The 21910-nt window shown below is 34.1% G+C and overlaps 1 protein-coding gene and 1 non-coding gene across 6 annotated transcripts in view; one reads left to right on the top strand and one right to left on the bottom strand.

Moving 5' to 3' along the window:
* LOC129948823 (E3 SUMO-protein ligase PIAS2) overlaps window positions 1-21910 on the bottom strand; it is a 62703-nt gene that overhangs the window by 21945 nt on the left and 18848 nt on the right. For all 5 annotated transcript variants that reach the window (XM_056059893.1, XM_056059892.1, XM_056059894.1 and 2 more), the window contains 7 exons: window positions 15191-15357; window positions 14578-15112; window positions 14266-14506; window positions 13967-14201; window positions 13721-13887; window positions 8559-8650; window positions 8311-8461 (listed from right to left, as the gene is read on the bottom strand). In XM_056059893.1, coding sequence (XP_055915868.1) covers window positions 8311-8461; window positions 8559-8650; window positions 13721-13887; window positions 13967-14201; window positions 14266-14506; window positions 14578-15112; window positions 15191-15357 — 1588 coding nt within the window. The remainder of the gene's footprint in view (window positions 1-8310; window positions 8462-8558; window positions 8651-13720; window positions 13888-13966; window positions 14202-14265; window positions 14507-14577; window positions 15113-15190; window positions 15358-21910) is intronic.
* Window positions 12768-12893, top strand: LOC129953016 (U4atac minor spliceosomal RNA). Its single transcript, XR_008782446.1, has one exon. It is a non-coding gene; the product is annotated as a U4atac minor spliceosomal RNA (small nuclear RNA).

Genomic DNA, 21910 nt, shown 5'->3' with positions numbered 1-21910 from the left:
AGAAAAAAAAAACATTAAGAAAATAACATTCTCAACAAAATTTAGAAGAAATTAACAAAATGATAAGATTTTTAAAAATGGAAAAATATAAACAAAACAGAAACAAATAATGTTCTACATTAATGTAATAAAATTTTAAATTATTTATGACAACAAATTTGTTCGTTGTTTTTTAGCATTTTCAAGCATACCAATGGATTGTTCAAGCAAACTGAGTCTAACTTGAATTTTTTGAAAATTAACCATGACACGACGATAAGCCACTGCGAGAAGAGAGGAGGTTTCAGAATATAAAAAATAGAGATTCTTTATTGAAAACAAAAATATATGAAATTATTTTCTTAGTTATAAAGAGAAATACAAAACAGATATTTTCACGAAGACATTATTTGGGGGGACATGAGACCAATAGGCAAATAGACACAAGACATTAAACATGGAATTTAAATTTTTAATTACAAAATAATCATTTAATCTTCACCATGGAATCTTCATCGTATTCAGAATTCTTCTGCATTTAATTTTCTATCAAAATTCCAATCACAGCAAATTCATTGGTTTAGATTTTATGAAAATTTTGTATTAAAAATCTTATTAAATTTACATAAAATGCATAAAAACTCAAAATAGCATTTTTTTGGCAATTGAAATATAATTGGCACCTTTACTTTTCTCTTGTTTTGTTTTTTAATTAGTTTTTGAATGGAAAACAATGAAAGTTTGTGTCTTTAAAAAATTTACCAACATATTTAATTTGTTGTTCTATTTTTTTTTTAATTCTGTTACCAGAGCTGAAGTGCAAGTAAATCATTTTTTATTTAAAAACGATCTCAATAGTTTGAAGCTCTCCGCTATTCGAGGGGAATGAAATAAGAAAAAAAAAAACAACTTGTTAGCAAACTCTTTGTGATAGTTGTAGCCTCAATATATCTAGGGACATGAAACTAAGTTAACGAGACATTTTGACACAATTTTTAATACTTTAATTTCAACTATGAAACGAAACACACAGTACACGTGACCTGTGACAGAAATATACACTTTAGCTTAGTAATACGTCCACTACCAATTCCTAACTGCCTTTTAGTTTAAATCCCCTACAATTTGACATTTAAGAAATATACGCAAAACAAAAAAGAAACGTTTGAAGAAAATCAAATTCAACTCTTAAAACAACAAAGTTCTTATTTTAGATTAATAAACAAAAAATCAAAGATAAATAAATGTCGAAAATATGCCATAGAATTTATTGATATCAGGGAATTGAGTCTCAGGAGATTTAGCTTTTGTTTTCCATATGCTTAACTTGAGCTTTTAGAAAATCCAAATAAGTCCTATTCTGATCTTATACATATTTGTTTAAAAATTTCAATTGACGCGAATTGGAGTTACTTTTTCAAATCTTTAATTTGTGTCGTTTTTTTGCTTCTAAACTCTAAAGTGGAATCATGGGATTTTTACTGACTATGGTGATAGTTGATTATCATTCCGTTAATAGTCGTTTTGACAACTACTTTCTCAACCTTTGCTCCGGTAAAGGCAGGTATCCTGAATTTTATATATTGGAAACATTCCTAGGGAATATTTTATTCGAGATAGCCCCCAAAAACCCATCTACGACCCAAGAAAAGTTAAATCTGTACCCATAAAGTTGGAACTGTCAAGATATGATAAGAACGTCGTAGAAGGCAAATTAGATGAACGCAATTAGAAGGGTGGTTATAACCCCAAACTGAAAGGGCTGGAGAGAGACACTGACTTATTCAAAAGTGTCAAATATCAACTACTTAGATAGCTTGTTTATGGACTGGCGAATGGACGATAAGCTCCGACACTGAGTCTGCAAAGACAATCCCGAGGTAGGGGGTAGGCTGTACAATTCTGGCACTAACAATTTAATCTAGAGTTTTCTTTTCAATTCTTTGGCATAAGTACCACATTTTTGATTCTAACAGCACTTTTGGGAGCGTCTGGCAGGTGTTAAAAGTTGAAATAGAGACTTCTGGCAGTTATATTTCTATGATCTGGAGATTTTTTGTATACCTATTTTCAACAACTCACCCCAACAAAGTCTTAGCAAAAAAAACTGCCAGATTTTTGATATTTCATATCAAGTCGCTAATTCCTACAGCAGAACATTCAACGATTCCCAAAAATTAGCATGAAGCATGATTATTAAGACCACATAAGTAAGGCCATAACCCACTGGAACAGTTTAACCGAAAAACAAAAACACACTCCCTGTTGGAAATGCAAACACATCGACTGCTTATTCCTATATAAAAGGTTGTGCAAAGAATTTCTGAGCAACTTTTAACAGTCTAGGTTTTACATGTTCCCTTTTTTATTGCTATCAAGAACAAAACTTATTGTAAGTACTTCAAAGAAGGAAGTAAGTTGCCAGTTATGGGCTACCATAAGTTTCCATCATTGAAATTATTGTTTTGAACTTAAAACTTGGTGTTTGATATCAAAATAAATCCAGTTTAGCTTTTAACATAAAAATTTTGATTTTAATCAGGAACATTGTTTTCAATCATAAAAATTTTCAATATTTGAAATGTTGGTTAGAATGATTAAACCAATAATAGCTCCAACAGGCCACTTAAGTTTGAAAAATGGTTTCAAAAATGAAAGGCCCAATTATTCAGATTTTCCTGGGGTTGAATCGGCTAAAGTAATTGTTGATAAATGAGAGTCAAAATGATCCAATTTGATCCGCGTAAGGTGATAATCAAATTGATACCTAAAAAGCTGTCACAACAAAAATGTAATAGTTATTTACGAACAGTTTTACTAGTGATAGTCAACTATCACCTTAGCCGATTCCAACCCTGATTTTGTTCCCAAAAATGGCTCAAGAATAAAAGAATAAAAAAGAAATTTAAATCGAATTTAAAAAATATGTAAATTTTATTTCTTCTCAATTCAAATAAAATTTTAAAAAATAATAACTTTCTGTATGGAATTTGTCTTCTTTTATATTTCAACAATAATACTCATTGTTTATTGCTTGAGGATTGAGTACAACTTTTCTTCTGGTTGATTTAATTCTCTTTGGATAACTTCGCCTCTTCCGTTTATTCGAATTTTCTTGTTTTCTTTCTTCTTCGTCATCACCATAAGTATCCTCACCTAATTTATTATATTCATTTAAATTAAAATTTCCCATCGAATTTAATGTGGCTCTCGTCATCGTCGTTGTTGTTGGCATTGTCATCATTTGGTATTTGGAAATATAATTTTTCAAAACTTCACCAATCCCAGTAACTTGAATCATAGAGATAAAAGCAATTACAGCCAATGTAAATCGAGCAAAATAAAAACCATCATTTTTAATCCATTTCGATAAAATAGGCAAATTTCTTGATAAAAATTGTTCATTTCCAACCAAAATATATTGTCCAGCCAATAAACATATGAAATCCAAAAACCACATCATTGGAATCCATACGTGTCGAAGTAAGAAATCTGTTCCAAAGAGTGATAGACTCAAATCGATGAAGAACGAAAATAATTTTGTTGGTTCTTTGAGACTTTGTGGCCACCAAATTGTTCGTAATTTTGAAAACATGCATAGCATTGAAAATACAAATACCTTGGAGGCATTATTCGGTTTTAGAGCAGGCAGATTTGTTTCCTTTAGATCAATTATACTGATGCAATTTAGATGCATAAACATTCCCGTTGAAATTATAATAAGGGCCTTGAAGAAATTTCCAAAAGTATTCATTTTTTGTAGTGGTATAAGAAAAGAAAATTCGAAGAAAATTTTTAAATTTTGTGCCGAAAATGTATTTAAAAAGTAAATAATGATTAAAAATCAGATCGACTGCTTAGACTGAAATAATTTTGAATTTATTTTTGATTAAATTTACAGTGATTTTTTTTTGTACAGTGGAAGAACTTGAAAATGGATATAAAGGGGAACAAATCTAGCCGAGGGAAATATTCGACGGGAGTGGATCTTTCTTGCTGCCCCAAAAAACTGTCTATAATACATCATCAGGAAGTGTAAGGTTCACCGTCTTTGGTTCTCTGAGAATCTGCCAATTCTATACGAGGTGTGATCTAAAAGTTAGGTGAATTTTTGAAGTTCGTGGGTTTTTTACACTCTAATTTGAATGTTGTTTTTTTTGTGTGTTGCCATACTTCTCACGATCATATGTCCACAGTTTTGACTATATAGCATGTGTTGTTTTATGTAAGAGGCATAAAGGTTAGACTTGTGTTTGCGTACTGGGCGATTTTTTCTTGTTGAAAATAAATTCGTTCCGAAATTGATTAATTGTGATCACAAGCAGCACCGCATGAACATTGCCCATGACATGTTGAACACAGTTTTCTTTGATTGTTGACATGTTGAACAACATCAATGATGATCCTCTGCTGAAAAGGGTTTTAAAAACCCAATCATCCCCATTGATGAGCCCAATACCAAAAAAAGGCACTCCCAGGTAGTTCAAATGTGAAGGTTGTGCTCACAGTTTTCTTTGATTACCATGGCACTGTGCATCAAGAATTTCTACCACAAGGGCGTACGGTTAACAAGGAGTATTATCTTGAAGTTATGCGGCGTTTGCGTGAACCAATATGAAAAAAACGGCTGGAAATGTGAAAAGAAAATTCATGGATTTTACACCATGATAATGCATCTGTGCACAAGTTGTTATAAGTGAGTACTTTTTAGACCAAAAACAGTACTTCCATCATGCCTCAGCCACCGTATTCGCCAGACTTGGCCCCCTACGACTTTTTTTTCTCTTCCCGAAATCGAAAAGTCCCATTAAAGGACGAAGATTTGCCACGATTGAGGAGATTAACAATGCATCGCTGAAGGAGCTCAAGACAATACCCAAAAGTTAATTTCATAAGTGTTTTGACGACTAAAAAAAGCGCTGGCACAGGTGTATTGTATCAGAGAGTGATTATTTTGAAGGGGATAACATGGATTTTGGATAAATAAATGAATATTTTTTTATAAAAATAAAAAGTCACCTTTCTTTTTAATCACATTCCGTATGCAGGCCAATTGATTTTTCGAAGCCTTTAAATTATTTCAAAAAATTGTTAGAGAAATGACAAACAAAAGTTTACTTCTGGTATTTGAAAGCACTTACATATGTATGCTTAGTCATATATTATTAACAATATAAATCATGATAGCTTCCAGCGGTACTTAATAAATGACTATATTTATTTTCTGATTTTTATTTGAAAAGGTTTAAAATAAATAAACGAGAGCCGTTCAATATATTTTTGGTATCAGGGTGAAGCTGTGGTTATATATATATAAATTGACTTATTTATCAAGTAATACCATTAATTTAGTGCATGCATGTCTCTGGTTAAACAGAATCATAATGGCAACTGAGGCGATGATGGTGAAAATTGAGCATCGCGCTGTAATTAAATTTCTCCCTTAGCAAGGAAAATGTCAAAAAACTATTCATGAAGAGATGGTGGCTGTTTACCTGGGTTCCACACCTTTATTATCAACTGTGCAGAAGTAGTCAAGCGCATTCAAGAAAGGCAAAGAGCATTGAAGGCGACCCCCGGTCCGGCACTCAAGCTACTGCTTGTCCGAAAGAAAGCATCAAAGAAGTCGAAAAACTTGTTCTTGAGGATATCCGAATAAAGGTGAAGATGATTGCAGAGATCACCAATTTTTCAACTGGTACCTTTCACACCATTCTTCAAAGGTCAGTGCAAGGTGGGTGGGGCCACGAATGCTCACAGCAGCACCTCAGAAACAAGTGAGAATCGCATGTTGTAGAGAGCTTTTGAAGATGTGTAGAAAGAACGCGGACATTGTTATGTATTCACCGCTATGACCCTGAAAGCAAACATGAGCCCAGCAGTGGCATAAAAAAGGAACAGACCACCGAAGAAGTTGAAAGTCACTCTGTCTGGCGGGAGGAAATCAAAAACAAAAGACGGGGTAAACTCGCTCACACACAACGCTCCTGTTTACAAGGCGCACGTTTCCAAGGCTGCTGCGCGAGATTGTGCTCTCGAAGAAATCCAACACCCACCCTATAGTCCAGTCTTTCCCCTAGTGATTATTTCCTGTTTTCGGATTTGAAAAAATGTCTTCGTGCAAAAAGATTTTCGGATGATGAAGAACTCAAGCTGGCAAAGCAGAAATTTATTTTGTTGAGGGTTTTAAAAAGCTTATCTCAATAAGAGGATTTGATGTTAGGGGAGATTATATTGAAAAATAAAAACAATTTAATTCGCATCGATACCGAGAATATATTGAACGCCCCTCGTAGTGACTTACAAAACCATTCCTTAATGCAAGGGATGGAGGGGTCATACAATTGTTATGCCGAACTTTTCATGACAAGAATTACTTCAAGAGAATTTGTTAATATCTCGCAAGAGCCAGTACCCGTTTAGAAAATTTTAAGTAGCACAGGCAGGGGTAGAAACCTACGCACTACCATCACGTTCCGGTTACAACCAATTTGAAAAAGTTGCTTACCATATAATTGTGTATTTTAGCTGTTATTGGGTCAATTATAGCTATTATTGGTTTTCATCATTGAAAATTTTTGTTTCGAGATTTAGGAAACGCTTAAGAGAGTCAAATTTGTAATATTTATTTTAATAGATTTAATAGATTTTTTTACTACTAACAATTCTTTATTTAAACCACAACTTTTCTTTTAGTTAATTTTAAACGTTTTCAGTGAACAGCTTATTTTTGATTTCATAATTCGAAACATAATTGTTCTACTGAAGGATTTCCACCTTCTTTATATTCCAAATTCAATTCAATGATCAAATTAAATATACAGGCCTATAACGAATTCCATCGCAATCGGAAACTTACGGAACTCGAAAAGACTTCGAACATACTGTTTAATGTTTTTTTTTTTTCGGTATTCGTAGAAGTTCCTGATTGCGATGGTATTCAGATTCGATGACACTGTCAGAGAATGTTTGTGATGTAATTTGTTTGTACTTATTTTGAGTAATATGCGATTGTTTCTTTTATTGGTTTTACTGTTTCATTTTTCTGCGTTTTTATGCTGCGTATTTTGCTTAGTTGAAATTTTCTATTATCGTCAATTTGATTCCATTTAAATTCAATCTTTCGATCAATCGATACCATAATATCGTGATTGAAATCTTAGTTCTGCTGCAGTTAACTCTTCTAATCGGAATTCAAAATATTAACGTTTAATAGACTGAAGCATTTTTATTTATTTTAGTGTGTGGTTAATGTTAGACCTGGGGTAGACGCGACTTAGGTGATAGTTGGTTGTCATGTTAAAGTCGTTTTGAACTTCGCTCTTTAGCTTTATCTAAAACTCCGTTTTACTTTATACGATATGGGCGGGACATAACTCATTAAGTTCTGTGATTTTGTGAGAAAACTTTTTAAAAACCTTTCCGCATGTATACTTAACCATAAAACTTGGCCCAGAAATGTATTAAGGTGTTTGTCATGACTAACTAAAAAACAAATATTCAAAATAGTTAGAATTTATAAGATTAATCTCTATTGGTCAACAGCTGCAGGAATGAAATGAGGAATAGAATAGAAAGGCTAGGGGCGACATTCTATTAACATAAAAGCACGTTGTCCCTTAAGCAAACGATGAGTGTGGTACAGAATGCCATTCTATAAAGTTTCAATTCAAGGACTGCTAAAAAGTTGCTTTCAAGCACAACAGAATAGAACAATTTCAGAGTAGGTATTAATTTGTTCATACCATTCTATTCTTTCAATTCTGTTCTCCTATAAAACTTGAAACAAATAAAAAAGAATTGTTTGAATGAAGTGACTCATTTTTTTTTGGACACAATAAAAAGTAAGTAAAATGAATCCTATGTGAATTATGAATTAAATGTCTATGTAAAATGAACGAGAAAGTGAAAACATGATACTCATTAGAAAATTCCTATGATCAATTCAAATGTCACATTTTAAAAATTTCGTTGAAGAATATGAAGGTTGGGCGTATCGGCGCGCGGTGGGGCATAAAATAAACCTTAAAAGTTAATCTCTGATTTTCTTCTTTTTTTTTTCATCTTAACTATTTTTCATTTGAAAAAAAAAAATTATAAAATTCTTGGGCTTTAACTAAAAACTAATTGCAACTAAATTATAATTATTATCTAAAATAAAACTAAACTACAAAACTATCTATGGAAATATTATGAAATAATAAAATTAAAAAAAAAAAATAAGATGCAAACTTAAATAAATACAAAAAAAAATAATAATAATTAATTGATTTATAAAATAATAATTGAAAAAAATATAAAACACTCAATACGCATTTTTATAAGACGTACCGCCTTTGGATGACTGACTGGATTGTACTGTTGCTGATCTTTGTCCATTACTTGTTGAAACGGCAGATGAAGTTGTTGCATTTTTGGCTGCAGATGTCTTTCTTTTAGCCAATGGCATATCGTCATCTGAATCGCTTAATGTAAGATCCACCTTTATTAAAAGTTAAAAAATCAGTTTAATAAAAATGCGAGTACTTGTAATTTTTGTTACTAGAGAAAATAATAAGTACAGAATTTAAGTAACTTACAGTTTCACTGTTTGTAGTTGATGTTGGTTCATTGGAAATCACTGGTGGTGGAGGCACCTTTGTTAATGGCTTGACGTCATCTGTAATTAATTCTGCAACAAAAAAAAAAAAAACAATTTTGTTTTAATAAGGTTTTCTCTCTTCCCTAAAGTAAACTAAAAATAATATTTGTGCAAATTAAGGTAATCTAGCTGCTACCCGCCTCCCGTTGGTCGTTATTTCGATTAAAACAGAGGAGCTGATAACTACGCAATTCATATCAATAAATTTTGTACAAACGTAATTAATTAAAAAAATGAAGACATTGGAAACGACACATATCAATAATATGATAAACGATTATACTATGGAACAAGATGGTTTTAAAGAAAATTCAATTTTATCATACAACAATGAAATAGCTTAAAAATATATCTTCCAGCGAAACATTTAAGTCGTCTGATCAAAGAGTGGTTTTGTTACAATGTGGTTCATATTGGCAGCCACCTGTCCAAATCCAATAAAAACATGAAACCTACATAGTAAGGTAGGTAGGTAGAAATAGCGATCTCAAGGCAACCTAGCCTGAGATCCAATTAGCGCTGTAGTCCCCCTTTTGATACCAAAACTCGTTTGACCTGTGATTGAAAGGGACATATTTGTAGAGAAGCTTCATAGCGATTATGTTATAGCCATTTTGTCGCATTGAGAAAAATGATTAGGTCTCTAATCTTTGTCTCAGATAGCTCATCAAGTTCGTGAAAGAATGCTTTTCAAAAGTATTTCATTCTAGTGTTTGCCAAAGCAGGGCATTTGCAGAGGAAATGGATTATTGTTTCACTTTCTCTTTGGTCACTACAACTACGGCAAAAGGTGTTGTAAGAGATACCCAACTTCTCTGCATGAAATTCTATAGGCCAATGTCCGGTACAAACCGCAACAATCCTGACTATGTCTTCCCTTGGCCTGCATAGAAGATCGTTTGTACGGGTTTTGTTATAGGTGGGCCATATCTTCCTAGATATAATGCATTTGGGTAAATTGCTCCACCTTCTGTTTGATTCAGTTTGGTAGATAGAAAAGATTTACCCTTCATAGCACCAAGAGGAATATTAACCATTTCCGCAAGTGAGCTATGAAGAGCCGATCCTTGCCTGGCTAGTTCGTCAGCCCAATTATTTAACACGATACCACTATGGCCCGGAACCCAGATCAGGGTGACACCGAGGTTAATATTCAGGCTCGCAAGCTCATCGCGACATTGCTGGACCAATTTAGATGAGGATGTGGCCGAGTTAATGGCTTTGACAGCTGCCTGACTGTCTGTATTTTGGTTTTTCGTTTGGGCTTTTGTTTAAGTATTTTACATGCCTGAAAAACGCTAGCAAAGTCAGGAAGCCTAAAGGATTTGGCTACATTTACGGACTCAGAAAAGATCCCAGAACCAACTCCGCACTCCATCTTTGAGCCGTCAGTAAAGATGGTTGTGTCGGAACCTATCGACACGATGTGATCCTCCCAATCTTCTCTGGATGGGAAAATAACCTAAAAACCCTTACTAAGGCTCAAAGCAGGAGTGCAGCAGTCAGTGTCTACCGAGATAATATCTAAGGGAATCAATTTCGTTGTGTTGCTGTGACCATAAGGTTTTGACAACCAGCTGTTTGATTCCTTCAGCCTAATAGCGCTGCAGGAAACTATGTATTTAATAAAAAGTTCGATTGGTAGAAGATCCAAAATAACGTTTAACGCGTCCGTTGGCCAAGTACGCATAGCCCCTTTGGTGCCCACGCAAGCTGTTCTCTGAACCTTCTTTAGCTTATCAATATTATAGGCTTTGCTAAGAGCAGGCCACCACACAATCGAAACATATGTTAAGATAGGGCGCACTACGGCTGTGTACGTCCATAAAATCATGTTCGACTGAAGTCCCCACTTTTTGCCGAAAGTTTTGCTGCAGGCTTAGAAGGCAACGCAAGCCTTCTTAACCCGTTCTTCAATATTTAGTTTCCAGTTTAGTTAAGGGTCGAGTATAACTCCCAAATATTTTGCACTGGAAGACAATGATAGGATTTGACCGTTGAGTCGAGGTAGCGTGAGGGCGGTACTTTAGTTTTGGTGGTAAGGAGCAACAGTTCAGTTTTACTTTGGTTAACTCCTAGTCCACAACTCGTGGCCTAGCTGCTAACTTTCTTCAAAGCTCCGTGATTTCACTAATCACAGATGTGTATTTTCCTGACACTAATAGAAAGAAAAGCGAACACTTTTAGAATGTGCTTATTAAGAAAAAACAATAGTTGAACAAAAAAAAAACAGATGGAATTACGCGGAAGCAAAAAGAAACAGCTTGGGAGAGAATAACATCGAATTTTAATTACCATTCGGTCATGTATCAGACCTGTTATAAGGCCGTTTTAGATCCTTCTCGAATTGTTATAATACATGGATAGTCATCTTTTCATTCATCAAAACTAAAAAAGTCCTCATTTCTATCGTAAACCTGACGGAGGAAACCAACTTCAATCAATTCAAGAACCTCCACATCATCTTCCAGCAAATCGGCCAATTCAAAATTCTTTTTCATTACTTGATTTTAGTTTGAACAAAGGACTAGTTTTTTGGGACAACAATTTACTGAAATGTCATCACACAACATAATCTCCTAAGTCAGACTTAAGGTGATATGCCCTACCATTTCTTCCCCATAAAATAAGTTTCACTTAGGTTAATTTATGTCAAACTTTCAATTCTGTGCCATTAAGCAGAACTTTTTAACTTATGTTGAACTTAAATAGTTATGAGTTGTATCAGCAAACGGGCCTTAAACAGATATAATTTAAGTTTAATAAATGTCGAGCACTCCGTCATTTTTTCGGTCAATTTAATCGTCCAAATGTGTGCTGAAGAAACAAGGTGCAATTGACTCAAGGACTAAAGCCTCTTGACAATCTCAAGCGTGGTCAATGGTCAGAAGAAAATCATCTTTAGTGATGAGATACATTTTCACACCTTAGTGGATTCGTCAATAAACAGAATTCCCACATTTGGGCGCAGTATAATCCAAAAGTAATTGTCGAAAATCAATGCATCCACAAAGAGTAAGTTTTTGGTGGTGTTTATTCATGGGCCGTATTTTTTCCAAAATTAGGTCGGTCCGGCAATTACTGGAAATGGTGTTCGCTACCGTGAGATGATAAAGAATTTTCATATAGCTCGAATTGGATGATATGGATGTGGACGATATATTTTGTTTCAATAGGAGACGGTGCCATTTGTCACAGAGCTAACGAAACAATGCCTCTTTTGCTCGACAAATTCAATGGCCATATTATTTCACGTGGTGGCGTTGTCAATTGGCCGCCAAGATCATGTGATTTGACACTGTTGGACTTCTTTCTTTGGGGTTATTTGATTGAATAGGCGTACGAAAATAAGCCCGCAAAGATTTGAAAGCTAAAGAATGAGATATTTTGGTACATTATTGACAAGCATCCATGCAAATGCAATTATGACTCAGTGTCATCGAAAGTTTGAAAAACAGCTTGCTGGAGCGATAAATGTATGTGTTAAATTAACACAAAAAACGCCTGAAAATCAACTGTTCGTTATTTGGAAATCGTCAAAATATTATTCGAACTCGTTTCGTATTTTATAATACGACGATTTGCTTTCTATTGTCTATAACACCATGGCTGGCGATCTTAGGTTAGATGGATAGACTTGCTGAAGGATTCCAGCACGCGATTGAAAGAGCGTTTATGAAGAAAGTTGGTAGCTTTAGCAAGAAGCTATCAACAACAATTTCACAGTCAAGTTAAGATGTTTTGGTAGTTGTTATTAAATCATAACATTTACACTTAAATTCCGACGATATGACCACCACATTCATATTTTTCTGCCATATGTGTTAATTTGTATCTCTGTAATCATATGTATATTTTCTATGGTACAATATGAAACAGGATCTCATTATGAGAGCAAGAAGTTGACTATTGCTCCCTACGAACTTGGTACTTTGCAAAAAAAAAAAAAGGGGTGCATAAGAAAGAATATAGAGAATGCAAATTAAAAATATAAAACCGGATCGAACCCCTATCAAAAGTTTTTCATTTTCAATTCGAAGGGTGCTTCAGTCGTCCCTATAGGTGCATTATTTTTTTCTAAAATTATATAATTCACATTTACTTTGTGCAAATTTATCTATAAGAAAAGCTAACGGGAATTTAATCGTCCTTCCTTGTCCTGGGGAGCATAATGTCCAATGAACGTCTAGTGAGGACATTGATGCTGACACCCATTATATTAAAGCCCCCGGTCGACAATGATTCATTTCAGTCGGTCGGAATTTTTGAAAAACCCTCTTACTTTATAGGGGGTTTATAATAAATCATTATTCTAAATTAATAGAACCATCAAATAGATATATATACGTACATTCTATAAAAATGATGTACAAAAATTAGATTTCAAAGATCATTCAAGAATAGGAACACTCAAAAGAAGAATTGACTTTTAATCATTTGAGAACGATCTTTTAGTGGTTAAAACTCAATCAAGAAGTCATGATTTTGAAAACTTGTTTTATACTACAAATTGTTTAAATAATGAGTCACATATTCGTTGTTGGTAAGCTTGAATATGTTTCAGATAAAAGTCAAATAACACAGGTAATGATAGATAATAATAACTTAACACTTCTTCAAACGAAGGATTACTCTTGCTAACCGCTGGTTCTTTGGAATTGAGTATTACAGCCCTGTCTCGATCAACCAAAGTGTCGCTATTAAAAACCCTCATCAACCCCGTTCTTGATGACAAAAGCGGATAAAAGATCGTTGGAGTGGAGAAAAGGATGGAACAACAAACTATACAGAGATGTAGATTTAGTCTGAAGGAGTCCAATGCCTGGAACGCTGGTTCATCACTGCTCCGGCCTAGAAAATTGTGAATCCACGACCAAGATTCAGTAGAGGTAGATTGCGGTGAAAGTGAAAGTGATCTCACCTAACTTGGAATGCGCAACTTGATGGAGAAGTTTGTTGGGTAAGGCCCTAGTTCACACAGGACATTAGAGCTACCTTTAGTAAGTAGGTAAAAACTTAGCTGAAGCTCAATGAGGGCAATTCATCTTTGATAACATTTTAGGGAATTCATGATTGTTTTTTTTTTTAAATAAAACTTACCAATATCATCTGAGATAAGTTCAACTTTCTCAACAGGCTTAGATGGAGTATCAATTAATTGTGTTTCATTTCTTAAATTATGTGTACTCCAAGATCCATCTTTGTGTAGTTGAATTTCTGTATCTTCTGATCCCAATAATGATGAGGCAAGAACTTCTTGGAAGTATCTAAATCAAAAGACACAAACAATAACAAAATTTAGATGATTCGAGTTTTTTTTAAATAATAGAAATAAAATTTCATTACCCATCAATAACTAAATGATCATAAATAGCAGGTTTGTCACAAACCGGACAATTCCACGTTGGTTTACGTTCATTCATTTGTAAATACAAATTAGCATCGAAACATTGTAAATGAGAACAAGTTGATGCCCGACATGGTATGGACATTTTCATTTTGCCCAGTGGGCAATTTAATGAAACTTTAAGCATTGTTGTGGCAATTTCACAGTCAGCATCTTCTGTTAGCTTCTCTTTGACTGCAAATTAAATTTTTGATTAGAAATTAAAAAAAAAATATATAACAAAGATTTATTAACTTACTTAACCCTCTAGTGTAGTCGGCAGGTTTGATACCTTTAGTCTTCATACGATGCAATAATTGTGATGATGTTAATTTTTTAACTAAATACGCAGCAATACAATAGCCTCGTGAAAAATCTGGACACCATTGAACCGTAATTGTGTTTGTAACGGTGGGTGATAGTTTAACATTTGATGTAACATTGACCGGGCGAGGTGGTCTCTTTGGTTCCACATTTGGTCTGTTTGTTGGAATGGGATTCTAAGGTACGGAAATACAACTTATTTAGTCCCCCCCTTCAACTCGTGATTTAAAATGTATCAATAACTTACTGGTAAAGGACAAAGTTTATTATTAACTTTGACAATAACATTTGACGGGAAACAATCCTCTTGTTCGCACGAAGTCTCCAACAAGCAGAACCTCAATTGAACTTGAATGGAATGTTCCACTTTTGAGCCATTGCGAATGTCACGGTTTGTTGCAATTTCAGTTGCTTGCTGTGGAGTCAATGTGAAGTAGAAAGGTAATTCTTGGATGCGTTGATTGGATCGCGGCAATAGAGATGAGGGTTTGATTAGAGTGGCGAGTACATCGTAGAATGCAAGCTTTTTAAGACGCACATCTGGATGTATGGGCATTGATGCGCCAATATTATGTTGAAATGGAACACCCATATTGGCAGGAACTGCTCCTGCTCCGTTGCCGGGATTTTGACCAACACCGGCATTGCCTACATTGCCAACACTAACCATAGCAGAACGAACGTCTGCCGTTGATTGTACTGTGGGCATTTGCATATGCGAAAACATTCTTTTAGGATCTGGTGGTCCGTATTGAACGTTTCGATCAGAATAGTAATCAGTTCTATTTAAGAAAGAAATAAAATACCCAAGAGTTAGAATGATTTGAATGTGGAAAATTGTTTGAATTTTAAGTTTTTACCTGTAGATTTCACGAAGTTTTGTTGAAACAAGTTCAAAATTTGTCTTTAATAAATCAAGAACTCTTTGTTGGAGTTCGTGTTTTCTGCCCGCAACTGATAGACTAAGAAATTGTAGAACTTTATGTAGATCGACCACTCGAAAGGTCTGGATCATATCCTGATACTCCTGCAAAAAAAAAAAAAATAGATTTTTAATAAGAAAAAGAACGAAACAAGAAAAAAATTGTTGAAGTAGACAATAATTTGAAATATGAAGAACGTAAATATGAAACGCATTTAAAAGCAAAGTTTTACCGGAAATTTTAAAATTAAGTATTTAAGGAAGAAGACAAAAAAATGAACCATGGTGGGCAGAATAGGAACTCACTGGGAACGTGGAAAACAACGACTGTGCTGAAAAGATCTCTTAATGGGAGGAATGACAAAGTAAACAAAGCCGGCTCAGAGTTCTTTCTTGTTTAACGATACCTGAACCAGACTTTTATTATAGCGCTGATAGTGTTACTTTGTTAAGTAGGTGCTTAACATTCAACGAAAATTGGAAAAACATACATTTTTTGAAAAGGGTTTAAAAATATTCACGACTTGATGTGCTATAAAACTTTCACCCTTTACTTGTCATTTGTTTGTCTATTTGGTAGAAACATTTAGGAAACAGCTTTTATGTTGCTAACACAAAGGTTTTAAGGATCATCCAAAATAAATGGAACATTTCTTTCTTTTGACTCTAACTGCTTCGATTTCACTTAAGAAACACTGGAAGAATAATCTCCGTCTAGTTAGTCGATAAAAAAGAGGCTACGTAGTCTGAGCAGAGTCTGAGCGAAGTAGAGTAGGGTTCTGTGCAGAGTATATTATATGCAATTAGTTTTTTCTAGATTATATTTCCTTCGACCAGCCTCTTGCACCATTTTTATTGTTTTGCCGATGATTTTTTTTTAATTTCCCGTCTTTCAAACATCAAATTGTTTGTGTTCAGCATTTGACTCCGTTTACTCTGTTATTTTATTCTGAGCTCACAGAGCGCGCTCTGAACATGTTCTGAACTAAAAAAGAAACACGAATTTGAAGCTCTGAACGACCAGAGCTCAAAAAGAAACACAATTATTTTTTTGACAGTTCGAGCAATGCTTTGAACTAAAAAAGAAACACGCCAATAGAGAAATAGTGAGAGTGAGACCGAAATTAAGTGGAAAACAACCATAAAGCTAGAAGATATCCATTTAAAATTAGTCTAGACCTCATTTTTGTTATGGCATTTAAAACCTGCAGCTAGATTTTTACAGACAAATCTAGAATCTTTCTTCGTATCCTGCAGGATTCTAGCCTTAATGCACTTAAAAGGTGAAATTGCCACAAAAACGGGAAGAAGATCCATTTTTCTAAAATGCCTTTCAGACGTGAAGGAGGCATGTAAATTAAAGTATTAAAAAAAATCAATCTCATAGAACCAATGTTCAAACTTGAAGGACACAGCAATATACTTAGGGATTACTTCCCTTGAGTGAGGGGTGTCTAATTTTTATTTTATTATTTTGAAAAGGTCGTAAATTTTCACATACTCTAAAATTCTAAATATACAAACTACTTGGACCACGTTTTCAGCAGAAAAATGACTCCAAGTATATTTAGCCCTATCATGAATTCCATCGTAATCAGAAATTTTTACGAATCCCGAAAAACTGTATCATGAAATCCGTTCGTAGTGGAAAATCTCATACAATTTTGCATTACGAACGGATTTCATGATATTTTTTCGGGATTCGTAAAAATTCTGATTCTTATGTTAGCTCTGTTTTTGAAGGAACAAAATGTATGTTTTTAAATGGTGTTTGCAATTACTGAAACTAGATCTCATTGAGAACTATTCAATTGAGCACAGGAGCTGTTAAATAACGTCAACGACGATCCAAGTTTGATTGAAAGGGTCATAACTGGTGATGAAACATGGGTGTACGGTTTTTATAATGTCGAATCCTAAGCACAATCGTCCACTTGGAAGCATCCAACGTGACCAAGAGCGAAAAAAGAACGTAAGTTCGATCAAATGTGAAGGTTTTGCTTACTGTTTTCTTCGATTATAATGGCATAGTGCATGAAGAGTTCTTACCACAAGGTTGTACGGTTAATAAGGAGTATTGCCTTGAAGTTATGCGACGTTTGCGTGAAGCAATCCGGAAAAAACGATCAGATTTATGGAAAAACAATTCATGGCTTTTGCACCATGATAACGAATTTGCTCACTCGTCGTTGCTTGTTCGTAATTTGTTGGCCAAAAACAATACCTTAGTCATGCCCCAACCTCCATATTCACCAGATATTGCTCCGTGTGACTTTTTCCTTTTTCCAATGTTCAAGAGACCCATGAAAGGACAGCGTTTTTCCTCGATTGAAGAAATAAAGGCCGAATCGCTGAGAATGCTCAAGGACATATCAAAAAGTGAAAATCAAGAGTCCTTCGAAGATTGGAAGAAATCTGGGGGACTAATTTGAAGGGGACCACATTGAACCCATTCGAATTTAGTAAAAATGAGTAAATATTCAAAAAGAAAAGAAAGATCATGTATAACATTTGTAACACAATTTTTCTTTAGCTTTGTGCAGCAATTTAGAGTCATCAATGAATGTTTTCACAAGATACTCAGCTCGTTAGATCTTCAAAGGTCTACAGCTTTGTGCAACATTAAATCTCCTAGTCAGTGGGAGTTGCCAAACCAATGTTGGAACAAATGTGTTGCTAAGTATTTCACAGACAACAGTTTCCAAGTTCTTTTGCCGAACGTTGAGTCTCCTGGAAAATAAGTATTATCCGCAACGAATTAAATTTGATAGCTCTAGATTTGGAGACAGCAAGGAGTATTATTATATTATAAGAAATTTAAACTACCGGGAACACTGGGCTGCGTTGATGGTACTCATATTTTTCCTCCCTTGGACAGTTTTAGGAGTTCCCCTCTCTAAATCAACGTGAGAACTCAAAAAATTGGTAAAATATCAGTCTGTTTTTTATTTATTGACATATTATTTTGTTTTACCATTTTCCTAACACAAAAATCACTCCCGACGATAAATAATTTCTGTCGAGTGAAATCTTTTGCTTCAAACGGTAATTTGAAGTTTGTGTGCTGCCGAATCTGGCGAAATAAGGTCACTCAAAAGGTGTGCTGCCAATGCTCGATTGTATCGACTAACCTCGGTTGTATCAAGTTACGTGCTAGCACCACTGATTGCAGAAGTCTTATAAATATAAACAGGCCAAATCTAATTAAATTAAGATTAGGATTTTTTAACTAAATATTAAATACAATCTATTAAAAAATATAAATAATAGATATTACTAAGCGACCCGTGCTCGCGTTGCTTCGCAAATTGTAACCACGAACATTTTTTAAATATTAGTATTAGCATAGGAAAACATTTCTCAATGGGACTGAGCATATTTTCTACAAGAATATTAATTTTAGTTTATATGTATATACGTACAGTATCTAATTAGATTTCACACTTGAAAAAAAAGACTTTGTTTACATTATTACAACACATGGTTTTACATTCCTTAGCCCATTTTTTAGCTTTACATAAATTGCAAGTAATATCCATTTTAACAATGTCTATTTTGTTGTTGTTTAAGTATGGAAATTGGGATACATAATTAAAAGCTCCTCGATTACCCAGAAACTGATTTATATTTGAAATGTTAATACTTGCTATATTATTAATTGATGTTGTTGCTGGAAGACAACCACGGCGAGTTCGTGTGGCATATGCTCGTTGTTTCTTTAATCTTTCCTCCCTTTTCAATGGTTGCTCATTGCGACGATGAGAACGCATTCTTTTCGTGCCTAGGGATTTTCTTCCGATGTTAGACTTTCTTTTACCCATTTTTTATTTCTATGCGATAAAAGAAAAACAACGAATTTAAGGTTGTTATGTACTCGTATTTAATAAAAAAAAATAAAAAAAACACTTCCTTACCGAATTAAAAACTTTAGAAAAAAAATAAGTAAAATATTACTTAGTAAAGGCCAAGCCGCACGTAAAAACAAACAAAACCATTTCAATTTTTTAGTTAAAAACAGAACGAAATTTGGGTCTATTTTCTTCTTTTCTTTCTTTTATTCATACCTAGAAACGTTGTTTTGCAACCGAAAAATATAGTTTGCGGTAATGTTTTTAATGTTCTCATACATCTATTCAGCTGACAAGACAAGAGGTGGATGGGCGATTCTTATAAAAGAAAGCTTAAAACATTATGAATTAACCAAGTTTACTAGTGAAAATATGTAAGTAACAACTATTAGTATTGGTATGAAAAAGAAAGAGTTTAAGATAGCAGCTATATACCGCCCACCAAGGCGCTCCCCGACAGAAGATGACTATACAGATCTAAGGCAAAAGATTTTTCCAAGTAGGCCGTAAATACAATTGCTAATTCTATCCCTCCAAGTCGCCAATTTACTGGCCTTCCGATACAAACAAAATACCAGGCGTTATTGACTTTTTCGTAGCTAAAGTAATCAAACAAAATCACATTAGTGTCGAAGGTAATTATGACCTGTCATCAGATCATACTCCAGTGATTCTATCACTAAGTAAATCGAAAGTACTAGAAAAAAGTAATCGAAAGCTTGTAAATAAGAAAACAAACTGAAACGATTTTACAGAAAGGCTTTTAAGTTTTATAAATTTAAGATCTCCCATGGATACAATCGAGCAATGAAGTGGAACAATTTATTGCTGATGTGCAACAGGCAGCTGAAGAAAGTACTCCAACATTTTCTAATAGAAGACAAAATGAAATAAAATATCCTTTAGAGATAAGAGAGTTGATAATAGAGAAAAGAAGAGCTCGAAGAAAATGGCAAAATACCATATTTCCAGATGATAAAACAACGTTAAACTGTATAAAAAACAAATTTACAAATTCAAAAATGATTCACTCAGTACATTCCAAAGGAATTTAACGACTGATGCTTCAACCGATTTTTTCGCTATGGAAAGTAGCCAAGCACCTGAAAAGACCGCAGTTACAAAACTCGCCCTTGAAATCTCAAGATGGGAAATGGATCGGTAACCCGAAAGAAAAAGCTAACCTTTTCGCTGAACATCTTGCGAATGTTTTTAAGCCATACTCATCAAACGCGGCTGAAAAAAGCTTACAATTTGTTAATAAGATAGATGAAAGTGAAATACCAATTGTAAGACTTACTTGTGTTTACATCAACTACCAAATAAAAATCACCAGGTTACTATCTAATTACTGTTCGGTTATAAAAGAAATGCCAATTAAAGCCTTCATAAAACTCCAATATGTAATAAATGCATGCCTTATGTCCCACACCATTGGAAAATTGCTGAAGCAATTGTCATACCAAAGCAAGGTAAACCACTAACAGAAGTAACGGCTTACAGACCAATATCGCTTTTACCAAATATGGCAAAAGTTTTTAAAAAACTGCTTCTGAAGAGACTTAGCAAAATCATAGAAGAAAGAAGGTTAATCCCAAACTATCAGTTTGGCTTTAGAAATAAACATTCCACGAAATACCAAGTTCATAGAATATCGGATGTAATAGAAAAGGCATTAGAAGAAAAACAATTATGTTCAGCTATTTTCTTAGATGTTGCTCAAGCTTTTGACAAGGTTTGGCATGAGGGACTTGAGTACAAACTGCAAAGGAAACTTTCCAGGCAGTACTTTGAAATATTAAAATCCTACATCTCAGACCGATTGTTTAGAGTAAGGAACGATCAAGAATACTCTGAATTGAAGAAAATAGAATCCGGTGTACTACAAGGAAGTGTCCTAGGTCCTACCCTCTATTTACTATACACAAGGGATAATCCAGTTGGTAATCACACCATAATGGCTACTTTTGCAGATGATACCACAATTTTAGTACCCGAAAATGTGTCTCTAAGGCAGCAGTAAAACTACAAAATGCCGTCGACACAGTGAGAGCTTGGACCGAAAAATGACGTATCAAACTCAAGGAAACAAAATCTTCACATATAAACTTTACAAATAAAAAGATAACCAATATTCCAATAATCATTAATAATCAAGCTGTACCTTACACCAATACGGCCAAATACCTCCGAATGACTTTGGATGCAAAGCTGAAGTGGAAAGAGCACATCAAAAAGAAAAGAGAAGAACTAAACTTGAAATATAGAAAAATGTACAAAACAAAATAATGCTTTATAATCAAGTACTAAAGCCTGTTTGGACCTATGGAATCCAATTATGAGGCTGTACAAAGAAAACAAATACTGAAATCATCCAAAAATTCCAAAACAAAGTCCTTCGTAGAATAGTTAATGCTCCTTGGTAAATTAGAAATACCGATCTACATCGTGACTTACAAATAGAAATGGTTACAGAAGTTGTTAAAAAATACGCTGTATCGCACAACCAGAGACTGCAAAGTCATACTAATTCTGAAATAGAGTCCGTCTTGAATATAATAAACCATGTTCGGAGATTAAGAAGTACCAAGCCTCATGAGCTTATGGGCTAAAAAAAACATGGGAAAGTAAGTTTAAACTTCCCCCAAAGTGATTGTACAAAGTTGAGAAAGAAAAATCGGAAGTGGATCCTTCAAGATTGGTCGTGATGAAGAGGTGGTTTTAGTGGTCAACATCAAAGCCCAAGAAACAAAAAAAATGTCTCATATATTAAACATATGATCAATTTTCCATTATCAACATCTCTAATT

The sequence above is a fragment of the Eupeodes corollae genome, chromosome 3 (assembly GCF_945859685.1).
Source record: "Eupeodes corollae chromosome 3, idEupCoro1.1, whole genome shotgun sequence".
Lineage (NCBI taxonomy): Eukaryota > Metazoa > Arthropoda > Insecta > Diptera > Syrphidae > Eupeodes > Eupeodes corollae.
The sequence above is the reverse complement of the archived record's forward strand: the minus strand, read 5'-3'. Positions and strand labels throughout refer to the sequence as shown.